General features: G+C 42.3%; 2 protein-coding genes across 2 annotated transcripts; both read left to right on the top strand.

Annotated features, from left to right (window-relative positions):
• The first annotated feature begins 984 nt into the window (after window positions 1-984).
• On the top strand, window positions 985-2,535 carry LOC135976765 (claw keratin-like). The gene is made up of 2 exons (XM_065574113.1): window positions 985-1,042; window positions 1,682-2,535. Exon 2 carries the CDS (start codon window positions 1,703-1,705, stop codon window positions 2,261-2,263), a length of 561 nt encoding a protein of 186 aa, XP_065430185.1. The 5' UTR covers window positions 985-1,042; window positions 1,682-1,702; the 3' UTR covers window positions 2,264-2,535.
• Window positions 2,536-13,967: 11,432 nt separating this feature from the next.
• Window positions 13,968-15,523, top strand: LOC135976723 (claw keratin-like). Its single transcript, XM_065573881.1, has 2 exons — window positions 13,968-14,027; window positions 14,670-15,523. The coding sequence occupies exon 2, from the start codon at window positions 14,691-14,693 to the stop codon at window positions 15,249-15,251; it is 561 nt and encodes a 186-aa protein (XP_065429953.1). The 5' UTR covers window positions 13,968-14,027; window positions 14,670-14,690; the 3' UTR covers window positions 15,252-15,523.
• Window positions 15,524-15,864: the final 341 nt, after the last annotated feature.

Genomic DNA, 15,864 nt, shown 5'->3' with positions numbered 1-15,864 from the left:
GGCCGTATAAAACGTTTGTGAAGTGCTTTCAAATGATAATTATACTTGTTTTACACAGAGGTGAATGGAGGTATGTTAAGGTCAAGGTCAGACAGGGAGAGATTGGCAGAGTCAGAAATATCCCCCAATAATCAGGACTACTCATGCCAAATACTAACCTCAATCTCTTGAACCCTCCTGGACACTTACCAATCATGGCTTCCAAATCTGTCACTAAGCCGAAAGTAACTCCTAAAGAGGCTCATTCTATTTTTTTTTTAATTTTCATTTGATAATTGTTTACAATTGGTGCCACAAGTGGAGGTCCAATTTTAGGTCAATTTTGAATCCCTGTAAGGAGAAATTCTCCCCTGTGCAGAGGACCATCACAAAGGCCCATGCCCCACTACAGTCCCTGCTGAGTCCTAGTTTGAACGTTTCAAGTTGGACTCAAAATGTTCACAGGCTTCATACTATCCCCCTGCCAAAGGGGGATTTTCAGATATAAGGTCCTGAGAAGAAACACACTGAAGGCAATGGTATGAATCCCATTGATTACAAAGGGGACTGGATCTGACCCAATGTACAAAAATGCCTCCCTCCTTCCTACCGGGTAGAAAATGCACTGCCCAATGCCCCTAACCATGACCAGCATAATTGGAAACAACCAAACCAGATTCCTGTTCATGACAGACAGTTGTACTACTGACACAGCTCTGAATCAGCTTGACATGCATTCTCATGGTAGCACCAAGTCAGTCAGTGGAATGACACGAGGATTGCAGTTGGCTTGTACAATTTTTAGATGAAAGAAAGCTGAAGAATGCAACAATGTCACACCCTTAAAGGCTGACATTAGCACAACAATCCCAAACCCTGAGGAAAACAGCTCCATCAAAAGGAGGATTTAGCAAGGCAGTCAAGTTTATTTGGTAACTAATTGGGACCGCCTCCATAAAAGGCATCTCAGATCCTTCAGGCAGTCCCACAAACTGTATAAAAGTGCTCACATCTCAGGACTCTTCTAAACACTTCTCTGCACTTCATCTCCTTGGTGAACACGGTAAGTCCATTTTGACTTCATCTTTCTTACCACAGAGATATCCAGTAGCTTCCATTTCCATTCAAGATTGAATCTTGCACCTACTCTCAGTGACTTTTATCAGGGATGAGGGTGTTATTCCATAATTACATTGTACACTTATTCACTTGCAAAGGCTGGTGGATTCATGATGTTAAGCTAACGGGGCGATTGTAGAAGCAACATATGGAACGGGGAAATATATTTTCTATTAATTGGAAATTGAATTAGGGCATTTAAATCTTTTAAGTGACCTTATAAAATCCTTTAGTCATTTCTCTTTTTGGTAGATTAGTAAGAAACATTACCAGTTCACTCCATAACAGGGCAATACATTGGTCTTCTACTTTATTCTGAAGAAGCTATTATTCATCACTGTGGCAGACATGGAGAGGACTTCAAAGGGGCCAGTTGGGAGGGAAGTTTAGTGGGAGAGGAGAAGAGGCATACAAAGCGGAAATAGGAACAAATAATAACCATGAACATAGGGACTGCGTCTACTCCTCCTCCTCTCTCTCGGGGCCCTTGTAGATCTCACCACAATAGTAACTGAGCTTCGAAGCCTTTCTTCCACTGACACTTGTACCTTCTCTAGAATCTGTTCCCTGTTGTGTGTTTCAGGTTTATCTCCATCACAGAAAGATGTCTTGCTCCAGCCTGTCCTATCCAGAATGCGGGGTGGCCCGTCCCAGTCCAGTTTCTGGCAGCTGCAATGAGCCGTGCGTCAGGCAGTGCCCTGACTCTGAAGTGGTCATCAGACCATCACCGGTTGCCGTGACCCTCCCAGGACCAATTCTCAGCACTTTCCCGCAGCAGAGTGAAGTGGCAGCCGTAGGAGCACCTGTGGTCGGAGCTGGCTATGGGGGCTCATTCGGTTTGGGGGGACTGTATGGCTCTGGAGGCCATTATGGAGGATTGTATGGTTTAGGGGGATTGGGTGGTTATGGGAGCCATTACGGTTATGGGGGATTGGGTGGTTATGGGGGATTGTGTGGTTACGGGGGAGGATACGGTTATGGGGGATTAGGTGGTTATGGGGGATTGGGTAGATATGGGGGATTGTGTGGTTACGAGGGAGGTTATGGGGGACTGTGTGGTTACGGGGGAGGTTACGGTTATGGGGGATTAGGTGGTTATGGGGGATTATGCGGTTACGGGGGATATGGCCGTAGGTATCGCGGTGGATACTGTGGGCCATGTTAATCCCAACAGGAATATCCATGAAATAAAGTAGAATAGGCCCTACATGTTCTATCCTTTCCACCGATATTTATCGTAAGCATCTCACTTTGAATTATGCTACGGCAGATATGTAATAGAGAACCTTCCTAGTCCTCTGCCTCTATTATGCTGTGTTTTATTTCCTACCAACTGGTGTAAAACAAGGAACTTAAAAAGGTTCTGCTCTGTATTGTTTTTTCCTGTAACTTTGTACTGCAAATTTCATTTGCATTAAAAACTATGCTGCATCATCATATCAGTCTTATAGTTCTCCTTATTTCTCCCTACTTGGTTAAAAATTCATCTCTGTGGAGCAGGCAGCACCGGGCACATCTCAAGTTGCAACTTTGAAAGCCATGGAGTGAATCCGGCCCTTGAAGAGGTCCATAGAATTATACAAGCCCTCTGCAAAGAGTTCCTCCTTTCCTTACCTGGTTGAGCAAAGTGTCTTTTCCTGAAATGATTTATCCATATGGTCACTTAAAGAATGTACATTTTTCCTTTGGTTTCATGGTAAGCATCAGTGTGACTGTTTGCAGGAGAAGGGCCCAGGTTTTCAGAAGGAAAAGAAAATTGGCCAGCAAATTGCTCGGTTAATGCATGGTTAAGTCTAGCCCCAATCCATTGAATGGCAGAGTATCTTTGGAGACAGGCAGCCATTGCTTCTAGAGTGCTTTGAAGGTTTGGCTGTTCACTACAAAGCTCTTCTCAACTTCAAGTCCACAAGTAACCTCACTTTTCTATAGAGCTTCCTTTCCCCAGGATTTGGGTTTTTCAGCAGAGATTATGGATAAAGACAAAGACTGGGAAAACTTTATTGACATGGCCATTTGATTTGGGTGCTTTATCTGGAGGCATTTGGCCAAACCAATCCCCGTTTCCATCCCTAGCAATGCTCAATGGGCTAAGGATGAATCCCTCCCCTTTGAGATACTCGAGGGTGATAGCAATTTAAAGCTGCAGCATTGAAGTCCTGAATGGCTGAGGAAGAAACCTTTACTATGAGCAGTTAGCCTTTCACTGGCAATTCATAATCTTCATTGAGAACAAATGCCCTAATATTGCCAGTCTTCCTCTCTAAAATATCTACTTAATTTTTCTTTTGTTATTGTTAAATTGGAAGGCCTAGCAAACTCTGATCATTTGAATTCCAGTGATAGGGTTTCATGGTCAACTCAAGCTGTAACACAATTGGACCTGGGCTAAATCAGCAAATATAACAACGGTCTTAGTTCTGGAAACATCTAAGAAAATGTCTTTCCAAACGAGCCATTAATATTAGATGCCTGACAGGAGAGGCTCCAGGCCCATTTTTCTGGATTACTGACTACTGAAAACTCCTATTAAAGCTAACAGAAGCTTTCTATGCTCAATATTTCTTGATAACAGGCCACAAGCTTTACTGAGTTGTGCAGGAACAGTGGAGATGTGCAAAACTGGCAGAAACTTTTGGCCTAACAATATGGAAGCCTTTCATGATATGAAAAGATAAGGAATGGAGGAGAAATTTTGAACATAAGACCAATAGTATAATGTAACATATATCTGAATTTGAAATAAAGGGGAGTAGAAATTTCTTCTTAAACTCTAAATTAAAAATTGTGGGTGAGAATTTTCAGAGCTACCTATGGGATTTGAAAGCCCAAGTTCTAACTGAAATCAATAAGATCTAGTGTTACAAATGCATGTCTTGCTCTGAAAATTCATGCCTTAGCTTCTAAACCGAAGAAAAAAATTCCTGCAACTTTATAATGGACTAAAAGATATTGAAAAAGAACCAAACAAAACATTTAACGCTGTTAAGAATCATGGAATGAATGTGCAAGATTCAGTCTTAAACTGAAACTATCACTGACACGTTAACACATTATCTCAAAGATTAAAGAGAAAGTGATTCGAATAAGACTTACCCAATTCATGGAAGAGAATAAGTTAAACACGTGGTTTGAAGACGTCTGAGTCATGAGTGTTTTTATACAGTTTTGTAGACAGCCTAGAGGACTAGAGAGTCCTTTTGTTTCTGTAAGTCTAATTAGTTATGAAACAAACTGTGTGTAACCCCTTCAACTGATGTATTTTTTCCTCCGTGTTTTTGACGATTAGTTTGTTCTTAACTCCACATGGTAGGATATGCACAATACACTCTGGACCTCTCTTTCATCTTAAAACTCCTCACTCCTGAGGAAAAGAGCTGACAATTGGTCCCAAGTTAGTCACAGCAGCCAGTGGTGGGTAGATAAACACTCTGCAGTCTTAGTATGGCCTAATCCATGGCTCATTGCAGCAAGTAGCAGCTGACTGAGGGCCTGTCACCCCACATGGTACCACCCGTCACGGGTTTCTAGAGCAAGACATCTTTCTGCAACGGAAGTCAGCTTGAAACACACAGCAATGAGTAGAGGACAGAAAAGGCACAGTGACCAATGAAAGTAAACTTTCAAAGCCTATATTTTCCAAAAGGTATTTTTCCATCTCTTCCATCAATGGGATAATGGAACTTTTCCATGCACCAGTCAATTTGCTGAAAGGTTTCAGAGTAGCAGCCGTGTTAGTCTGTATCCGCAAAAAGAAGAACAGGAGGACTTGTGGCACCTTAGAGACTAACAAATTTATTAGAGCATAAGCTTTCGTGGACTACAGCGTGGGCTGTAGTCCACGAAAGCTTATGCTCTAATAAATTTGTTAGTCTCTAAGGTGCCACAAGTCCTCCTGTTCTTCAATTTGCTGAGTTTATAGTGACGCTTTATTTTATAGCATATCTTGGAATTAATGGGCACTCTGCAAAGTGTTCCTCCTTTCCTTACCTGGTTGAGCAAAGTGTCTTTTGCTGAAATGATTTATACATATTGTCACTTAAGGAATGTACATTTTTCCTTTGGTTTCATGGTAAGCATCGGTGTGACTGTTTGCAGGAGAAGGGACCAGGTTTTCAGAAGGAAAAGAAAATTGGCCAGCAAATTGCTTGGTTAATGCATGGTTAAGTCTAGCCCCGACCCCTTGAATGGCAGAGTCTCTTTGGAGACAGGCTGCCTTTGCTTCTAGAGCGCTTTGAAATTTTGGCTGTTCACTAGGATGATGTCGTGGTTGGAGTCTGCTATAGACCACCAGACCAGGGGGATGAGGTGGATGAGGCTTTCTTCTGGCAACTAGCAGAAGTTGCTAGATCGCCGGCCCTGGTTCTCATGGGAGACTTTAATCACCCTGATATCTGCTGGGAGAGCAATACAGCGGTGCACAGACAATCCAGGAAGTTTTTGGAAAGTGTAGGGGACAATTTCCTGGTGCAAGTGCTGGAGGAACCAACTAGGGGCAGAGCTTTTCTTGACCTGCTGCTCACAAACAGGGAAGAATTAGTAGGGGAAGCAAAAGTGGATGGGAACCTGGGAGGCAGTGACCATGAGATGGTCGAGTTCAGGATCCTGACACAAGGAAGAAAGGAGAGCAGCAGAATAAGGACCCTGGACTTCAGAAAAGCAGACTTTGACTCCCTCAGGGAACAGATGGGCAGGATCCCCTGGGAGAATAACATGAGGGGGAAAGGAATCCAGGAGAGCTGGCTGTATTTCAAAGAATCCTTATTGCGGTTGCAGGAACAAACCATCCCGATGTGTAGAAAGAATAGTAAATATGGCAGGCAACCAGCTTGGCTAAACAGTGAAATCCTTGCTGACCTTAAATGCAAAAAAGAAGCTTACAAGAAGTGGAAGATTGAACAAATGACCAGGGAGGAGTATAAAAATATTGCTCAGGCATGCAGGTGTGAAATCAGAAGGGCCAAATCACACTTGGAGTTGCAGCTAGCAAGAGATTTTAAGAGTAACAAGAAGGGTTTCTTCAGTTATGTTAGCAACAAGAAGAAAGTCAAGGAAAGTGTAGGCCCCTTACTCAATGAGGGAGGCAACCTAGTGACCGAGGATGTGGAAAAAAGCTAATGTACTCAATGCTTTTTTTGCCTCTGTCTTCACGAACAAGGTCAGCTCCCAGACTGCTGCCCTGGGCAGCACAATATGGGGAGAAGGTTACCAGCCCTCTGTGGAGAAAGAAGTGGTTCGGGACTATTTAGAAAAACTGGACGTGCACAAGTCCATGGGGCTGGATGCGCTGCATCCAAGGGTGCTAAAGGAGTTGGCGGATGAGATTGCAGAGCCATTAGCCATTATTTTTGAAAACTCATGGCGATCGGGGGAGGTCCCAGATGACTGGAAAAAGGCTAATGTAGTGCCCATCTTTAAAAAAGGGAAGAAGGAGGATCCGGGGAACTACAGGCCAGTCAGCCTCACCTCAGTCCCTGGAAAAATCATGGAGCAGGCCCTCAAGGAAACAATTATGAAACACTTAGAGGAGAGGAAAGTGATCAGGAACAGTCAGCATGGATTCACCAAGGGGAAGTCGTGCCTGACTAACCTAATTGCCTTCTATGATGAGATAACTGGCTCTGTGGATGAGGGGAAAGCAGTGGATGTGTTATTCCTTGACTTTAGCAAAGCTTTTGATACGGTCTCCCACAGTATTCTTGCCGCCAAGTTAAAGAAGTATGGGCTGGATGAATGGACTGTAAGGTGGATAGAAAGCTGACTAGATCGTCGGGCTCAACGGGTAGTGATCAATGGCTCCATGTCTAGTTGGCAGCCGGTTTCAAGCGGAGTGCCCCAAGGGTCGGTCCTGGGGCCGGTTTTGTTTAATATCTTTATTAATGATCTGGAGGATGGCGTAGACTGCACTCTCAGCCAGTTTGCAGATGACACTAAAGTAGGAGGCGTGGTAGATAAACTAGAGGGTAAGGATCGGATACAGAGGGACCTACACAAATTAAAGGATTGGGCCAAAAAAAACATGATGAGGTTCAACAAGGATAAGTGCAGAGTCCTGCACTTAGGACGGAAGAATCCCATGCACTGCTACAGACTAGGGACCGAATGGCTAGGTAGCAGTTCTGCAGAAAAGGACCTAGGGGTCACAGTGGACAAGAAGCTGGATATGAGTCAACAGTGTGCTCTTGTTGCCAAGAAGGCTAACGGCATTTTGGGCTGTATAAGTAGGGGCATTGCCAGCAGATCGAGGAACGTGATCGTTCTCCTTTATTCGACATTGGTGAGGCCTCATCTGGAATACTGTCTCCAGTTTTGGACCCCACACTACAAGAAGGATGTGGAAAAATTGGAAAGAGTCCAGCGGAGGGCAACAAAAATGATCAGGGGTCTGGAGCACATGACTTATGAGGCGAGGCTGAGGGAACTGGGATTGTTTACTCTCCAGAAGAGAAGAATGAGGGGGGATTTGAAAGCACCCTTCAACTACCTGAAGGGGGGTTCCAAAGAGGATGGAGCTCAGCTGTTCTCAGTGGTGGCAGATGACAGAACAAGGAGCAATGGTCTCAAGTTGCAGTGGGGGAGGTCCAGTTTGGATATTAGGAAACACTATTTCACTAGGAGGGTGGTGAAGCAGTGGAATGCGTTACCTAGGGAGGCGCTGGAGTCTCCTTCCTTGGAGGTTTTTAAGGCCCGGCTTGATAAAGCCCTGGCTGGGATGATTTAATTGGGAATTGGTCCTGCTTTGAGCAGGGGGTTGGACTAGATGACCTCTTGAGGTCCCTTCCAACCCTGATATTCTATGATTCTATGATACTAGAAAGATCTTCTCAACTTTAGGTCCAAAAGTAACCTCACTTTTCTATAGAGCTTCCTTTCCCCAGGATTTGGGTTTTTCAGCAGAGATTATGGATAAAGACAAAGACTGGGAAAACTTTATTGACATGGCCATTTGATATGGGTGCTTTATCTGGAGGCATTTGGCCAAACCAATCCCCGTTTCTATCCCTAGCACTACTCTATGGGCTAAGGATGAATCCCTCCCCTTTGAGATACTCGAGGGTGATAGCAATTTAAAACTGCAGCATTGAAGTCCTGAACGGCTGAGGAAGAAACCTTTACTATGAGCAGTTAGCCTTTCACTGGCAATTCATAAGCTTCATTGAGAACAAATGCCCTAATATTGCCAGTCTTCCTCTTTGGTCAAATGATATGGAAGCCTTTCATGATATGAAAAGATAACGAATTGAGGAGAAATTAAAACCAGAAGACCAATAGTATAATGTATTATATATTTGAATTTGAAATAAAGGAGAGTAGAAATTTTCAAAAGAAAAGAAAAGAAAAGAAAAGAAAAGAAAAGAAAAGAAAAGAAAAGGCTATATATCCATGGTTTCACGAAGCTGTAGATTTTGACAAACAAGTCCGGTGTGCCACCATTTTAAATCACTTGTTTCCCCTTGGTCAGTTTCAACTAAGGCAAAACACAATTGAGGTCATGTAGAGACCTAAAGAGAGAGCGAGAGAGAGAAAGAGAGTAACAAAGACAGACATAGCCCCTCTCTTCGTGTCTCCAACTCTGGCCCCGTATTCTGCTTTTAGTCTTCTTGCTCTACTTACCCTTAGTCACCAACCTAACCAGCTCTATTGAATCCTTGTTACTGTCTTTGTCTGAAAAAATCCTGTATACATTTTTCCTTTGGTTTCAAGAAGACCAATCACATGGTTCAGGGTAAGCATCGGTGTGACTGTTTGCAGGAGAAGGACACAGGTTTTCAGAAGGAAAAGAAAATGGGCCAGCAAATTGCTTGGTTAATGCATGGTTAAGTCTAGCCCCGACCCCTTGAATGGCAGAGTATCTTTGGAGACAGGCAGCCATTGCTTCTAGAGCGCTTTGAAGGTTTGGCTGTTCACTACAAAGCTCTTCTCAACTTTAAGTCCACAAGTAACCTCACTTTTCTATAGAGCTTCCTTTCCCCAGGATTTGGGTTTTTCAGCAGAGATTATGGATAAAGACAGAGACTGGGAAAACTTTATTGACATGGCCATTTGATATGGGTGCTTTATCTGGAGGCATTTGGCCAAACCAATCCCCGTTTCCATCCCTAGCACTACTCTATGGGCTAAGGATGAATCCCTCCCCTTTGAGATACTCGAGGATGATAGCAATTTAAAGCCACAGCATTGAAGTCCTGAACGGCTGAGAAAGAAACCTTTACTATGAGCAGTTAGCCTTTCACTGGCAATTCATAAGCTTCATTGAGAACAAATGCCCTAATATTGCCAGTCTTCCTCTCTAAAATATCTACTTAATTTTTCTTTTGTTATTGTTAAATTGGTAGGCCTAGCAAACTCTGATCATTTGAATTCCAGTGATAGTGTTTTATGGTCAACTCAAGCTGTAACACAATTGGACCTGGGCTAAATCAGCAAATATAACAACGGTCTTAGTTCTGGAAACATCTAAGAAAATGTCTTTCCAAATGAGCCATTAATATTAGATGCCTGACAGGAGAGGCTCCAGGCCCATTTTTCTCGATTACTGACTACTGAAAACTCCTATTAAAGCTAACGGAAGCTTTCTATGCTCAATATTTCTTGATAACAGGCCACAAGCTTTACTGAGTTGTGCAGGAACAGTGGAGATGTGCAAAACTGGCAGAAACTTTTGGCCTAACAATATGGAAGCCTTTCATGATATGAAAAGATAAGGAATGGAGGAGAAATTTTGAACATAAGACCAATAGTATAATGTAACATATATTTGAATTTGAAATAAAAGGGAGTAGAAATTTCTTCTTAAACTCTAAATGAAAAATTGGGGGTGAAAATTTTCAGAGCTACCTACGGGATCTGAAAGCCCAAGTTCTAACTGAAATCAATAAGATCTAGTGTTACAAATGCATGTCTTACTCTGAAAATTCAAGTCTTAGCTTCTAAACTGAAGAAAAAAATTCCTGCAACTTTATAATGGACTAAAAGATATTGAAAAAGAACCAAACAAAACCTTTAACGCTGTTAAGAATCATGGAGTGAATGTGCAAGATTCAGTCCTAAATTAAAACTATCACTGACATGCTAACACATCATCTCAAAGATTAAAGAGAGAGTGAGTCGAATAGGACTTACCCAATTAATGGAAGTGAATAAGTTAAACACGTGGTTTGAAGACGTCTGAGTCATGAGTGTTTTTATACAGTTTTGTAGACAGCCTAGAGGACTAGATAGGCCTTTTGTTTCTGTAAGTCTAATTAGTTTAAAACAAACTGTGTGTAACCCCTTCAACTGATGTATTTTTTCCTCCGTGTTTTTGACGATTAGTTTGTTCTTAGCTCCATATGGTAGGACATGCACAATACATTCTGGACCTCTGTTTCATCTTAAAACTCCTCACTCCTGAGGAAAAGAGCTAAAATTGGTCCCAAGTTAATCACAGCAGCCAGTGGTGGGTAGGTAAACACTCTGCGGTCTTGCTACGGCCTAATCAATGGATCATTGCAGCGCGTAGCAACCGACCGAGGTTCTGTCACCCCACATGGTACCACCCATCATGGGTTTCTAGAGCAAGACATCTTTCAGCTTGCAACACACAGCAATGAGTAGAGGACAGAAAAGGCACAGTGACCAATGAAAGTAAACTTTCAAAGCCTATATTTTCCAAAAGGTATTTTTCCATCTCTTCCATCAACGGGATAATGGAACTTTTCCATGCACCAGTCAATTTGCTGAGGTTATAGTTAGGCTTTATTTTATAGCATATCTTGGAATTAATGGGCACTTTGTGTGTAATTCTTTAAGTGGATTCAGTGTATAATCTTCACCTCAAAGTGCTTCTGTGCATCTGCATGTAAAACAGGGATAACAACAGCTATGCTACGTACGAGGCTTCCTCGGGACTATGAATTTCAAGGCATTGCAAAAACACTCATTACTCTTTTATAAGTGCAAAGTGTTTTATTATTATAATATTGAGGGTGTCCTCTTTGTGTTAGACGCCCAATCCTGAGTGCTTGAGTCACCTCAAAAAAGGCACAGCAAGCTATCTCATGACCCTCCCTACTCAGGCCATGATATACAGCCTCATAATTTTTGTATTAAAATTTCATTAATTGTAGCTTTACACTAATAATCACAAACAATGAGGAAAGCATTTACATCCATCGAAGTTGTTATGCATTCAATAAGATTGGTTTCGTAGCTAATAAGGTCCTCATCAGAAGAAAAGGTCATCTCACATCCTTTCTAAATCATATGAAAGCACCTGTAACTTAGAATTTTTCAGATCACATAGCTAGCAATATTCGTCTTGGTGAACTTGGTAAGTCTGATTTCACTCACACAGTTGGGGTGGAGGTGCAGTGTATGCACAGAAAGATACACTCCAAACAAGATTTTCTCTAACCTAGGTTGGGTAAAAGCCTTCCTTCAAACAAGGGAAAACAAAGCTACATTCAAAAAACTCAAAGATCCTTCCTTTGAGGTGGTGGTAGCTCAGAATGGTGAACGGAGTACTGGAATGACATCTGAGACCTTGACATGCATTTTTAAAATGAATATTGGACCATCTAATTTCAGTAAAAAAGTTATTACTACTATAATAATACAGTACGTCTCTTTGGCCGTATAAAATGTTTGTGAAGTGCTTTCAAATTATAATTATACCTGTTTTACACAGAGGTGAACGGAGGTATGTTAAGGTCAAGGTCAGACAGGACATGATTGACAAAATCAGAAAAAGCCCCCAATAGTTGGGACTACTCATGCCTAACACTAACCTCAATCTCTTGAACCCTACTGGACACTTACCAATCATGGCTTCCAAATCTGTCACTAACCCTGAAAGAAACTCTTAGAGAGGCTCATTCTATTTTTTTTAATCTCCTTTTGATAATTGTTTAGAATTGGTGCCACAAGTGGAGGTCCAATTTTAGGTTAATTTTGAATCCCTGCTAGGAGAAATTCTCCCCTTTGCAGAGGGTCAGCACAAAGACACGTGCTAAACTACAGTCCCTGATGAATCCTAGTTTGAATCTTTCAAGTTGGACTCAAAATGTCCATAGGCATCGTACTATCCCCCTGCCAAAGGGGGAATTTCAGATATAAGGTCCTGAAGGCAGCAGAGTGATTCCCATTGATTACAAAGGGAACTGGATCTGACCCAGTGCACAAAAATGCCTCCCTCCTTCCTACCGGGTACAAAATGAACTGCCCAATGCCCCAACCATGACCAGCATAAATTGAAAGGCCCAAACTGGATTCCTTCTTCAGATTCCCATGATATACAGCCTCATAATTTTCATATTAAAATTTCATTAATTGTAGCTTTACACTAATAATCACAAACAATGAGGAAAGCATTTACATCCATTGAAGTTGTTATGCATTCAACAAGATTGGTTTTGTAGCGAATAATGTCCTCACCAGAAGTAAACAGTATCTCACGTACTTTCTAAATCATATGAAAGCACCTGCAACTTAGACCTTTTCAGATCATTTATCCAGCATTATTCGTCTTGGTGAACTTGGTAAGTCTGATTTGACTTACACAGTTGGGAGTGGAGGTACGGAGTATACACAGAAAGATACACCCCACACAAGGTTTTCTCTACCCTGGGCTGGGTAAAGTGCCTTCCTTCAAATTGAAGTTGAAGGAGTTGTGCTGGTCAACACTAGCTCACATTAAGGCCCTTCAACTTTAAAATATATCTAGAAGGGGAAAAAATGCTACATTCAAAAAAACTTAAAGAGCCTCCATTTTAGCGGGAGGGAGCTCAGAATCATGAACCGCGTACTGGAATGACATCTATGACCTTGACATGCATTTCTAAAGTGAATATTGGAACGTCTAATTGCAATAAAAAGTTATTACTACTATAATAATACTGTACGTAACTTTGGCTGTATAAATTGTTTGTGAAGAGCTTTCCAATTATAATTATACCTGTTTTACTGAGAGGTGAACGGAGACATATTAAGTTCAAGGTCAGACAGGGCATGATTGACAAAGTCAGAAAAAGCCCCCAATAGTTGGGACTAGTCATGCCAAATACTAACCTCAATCTCTTGAACCCTCCTGGACACTTACCAATCATGCCTTCCAAATCTGTCACTAACCCTGAAAGTAACTCTTAAAGAGGCTCATTCTATTTTTTTTTAATCTTCCTTTGATAATTGTTTATAATTGGTGCCACAAGTGGAGGTCCAATTTTAGGTTAATTTTGTATCCCTGTAAGAAGAAATTCTCCCCTTGGCAGAGGGCCATCACAAAGGCCCATGCTCCACTACAGTCCCTGCTGAGTCCTAGTTTCAACGTTTCAAGTTGGACTCAAAATGGCCATAGGCATCGTACTATCCCCCTGCCAAAGGGGGAATTTCAGATATAAGGTCCTGAGAAGAAACACACTGAAGGCAATGGTATGAATCCCATTGATTACAAAGGGGACTGGATCTGACCCAATGTACAAAAATGCCTCCCTCCTTCCTACCGGGTACAAAATGCACTGCCCAATGCCCCTAACCATGACCAGCATAAATGGAAAGGACCAAACCAGATTCCTGTTCATGACATTCAGTTGCACTACTGACACAGCTCTGAATCAGCTTGACATGCATTCTCATGGCAGCACCAAGTCAGTCAATGGAATGACACGAGGATTGCAGTTGGCTTGTACAATTTTTAGATGAAAGAAAGCTGAAGAATGCAACAATGTCACACCCTTTCAGGCTGAGATTAGCCCAACAATCCCAAACCCTGAGGAAAACAGCTCCATCAAAAGGAGGATTTAGCAAGACAGTCAAGTTTGTTTGGTAACTAATTGGGACCGCCTCCATAAAAGGAATCTCAGATCCTTCAGGCAGTCCTACAAACTGTATAAAAGTGCTCACATCTCAGGACTCTTCTAAACACTTCTCTGCACTTCATCTCTTCGGTGAACACGGTAAGTCCATTTCGACTCCATCTCTTTCTTACCATAGAGATATCCTAGTAGCTTCCATTTCCGTTCAAGATTGAATCTTGCACATACTCTCAGTGACTTTTATCAGGGATGAGGGTGTTATTCCATAATTACATTGTGCACTTATTCAATTGCAAGGGCTCTTGGATTCACAATGCTAAGCTTACGGGGGGACTGAAGAAGCAACATATGGAAATGGGAAATATATTGTCTATTAATTGGAAGTATAATTAGGGCATTTAAATCTTTTAAGTGACTTTATAAAATCCTTTAGTCATTTCTCTTTTCGGTAGATTAGTAAGAAACATTACCAGTTCACTCCATAACAGGGCAATACATTGGTCTTCTACTTTATTCTGAAGAAGCTATTATTCATCACTGTTGCAGACATGGAGAGGACTTCAAAGGGGCCAGTTGGGATAGAAGTTTAGTTGGAGAGGAGAAGAGGCGAAGAAAGCGGAAATAGGAACAAATAATAACCATGAACATAGGGACTGCGTCTACTCCTCCTCCTCTCTCTCGGGGCCCTTGTAGACATCACCATAATAGTAACTGACCTTTGAAGCCTTTCTTCCACTGACACTTGTAACTTCTCTTGAATCTGTTCCCTGTTGTGTGTTTCAGGTTTATCTCCATCACAGAAAGATGTCTTGCTCCAGCCTGTCCTATCCAGAATGTGGGGTGGCCCGTCCCAGTCCAGTTTCTGGCAGCTGCAATGAGCCGTGCGTTAGGCAGTGCCCTGACTCTGAAGTGGTCATCAGACCATCACCGGTTGCCGTGACCCTCCCAGGACCAATTCTCAGCACTTTCCCTCAGCAGAGTGAAGTGGCAGCCGTAGGAGCACCTGTGGTCGGAGCTGGCTACGGGGGCTCATTTGGTTTGGGGGGACTGTATGGTTCTGGAGGCCATTATGGAGGATTGTATGGTTTAGGGGGATTTGGTGGTTATGGGGGCCTTTACGGTTATGGGGGATTGGGTGGTTATGGGGGACTGTGTGGTTACGGGGGAGGTTACGGTTATGGGGGATTAGGTGGTTATGGGGGATTGGGTAGATATGGGGGATTGTGTGGTTACGGGGGAGGTTATGGGGGACTGTGTGGTTACGGGGGAGGTTACGGTTATGGGGGATTAGGTGGTTATGGGGGATTATGCGGTTACGGGGGATATGGCCGTAGGTATCGCGGTGGATACTGTGGGCCATGTTAATCCCAACAGGAATATCCATGAAATAAAGTAGAATAGGCCCTACATGTTCTATCCTTTCCACCGATATGAATCGTAAGCATCTCACTTTGAATTATGCTACGGCAGATATGTAATGGAGCACCTGCCTAGTCCTCTGCCTCTATTATGCTGTATTTTATTTCCTACCAACTGGTGTAAAACAAGGAACTTAAAAAGGTTCTGCTCTGTATTGTTTCTTCCTGTAACTTTGTACTGCAAATTTCATTCACATTAAAAACTATGTTGCATCATCATATCAGTCTTATGGTTCTCCTTGTTTTTCCCTACTTGGTTAAAAATTCATCTCTGTGGAGCAGGCAGAACCGGGCACATCTCAAGTTCCAACTTTGAAAGCCATAGAGTGAATCCGGCCCTTGAAGAGTTCCATAGAATTATACAAGCCCTCTGCAAAGAGTTCCTCCTTTCCTTACCTGGTTGAGCAAAGTGTCTTTTCCTGAAATGATTTATATATATTGTCACTTAAAGAATGTACATTTTTCCTTTGGTTTCATGGTAAGCATCGGTGTGACTGTTTGCAGGAGAAGGGCCTAGGTTTTAAGAAGGAAAAAAAAATTGGCCAGCAAATTGCTCGGTT

This window comes from Chrysemys picta, chromosome 20 (assembly GCF_011386835.1).
Source record: "Chrysemys picta bellii isolate R12L10 chromosome 20, ASM1138683v2, whole genome shotgun sequence".
In the NCBI taxonomy this organism is placed as follows: Eukaryota; Metazoa; Chordata; order Testudines; family Emydidae; genus Chrysemys; species Chrysemys picta.
The sequence above is the reverse complement of the archived record's forward strand: the minus strand, read 5'-3'. Positions and strand labels throughout refer to the sequence as shown.

What these genes read in the sequence shown, in the direction of transcription:
- LOC135976723 (XM_065573881.1), top strand. Translation starts at nt 14,691, where the DNA reads ATGTCTTGCTCCAGCCTGTCCTATCCAGAATGTGGGGTGGCCCGTCCC.
- LOC135976765 (XM_065574113.1), top strand. Translation starts at nt 1,703, where the DNA reads ATGTCTTGCTCCAGCCTGTCCTATCCAGAATGCGGGGTGGCCCGTCCC.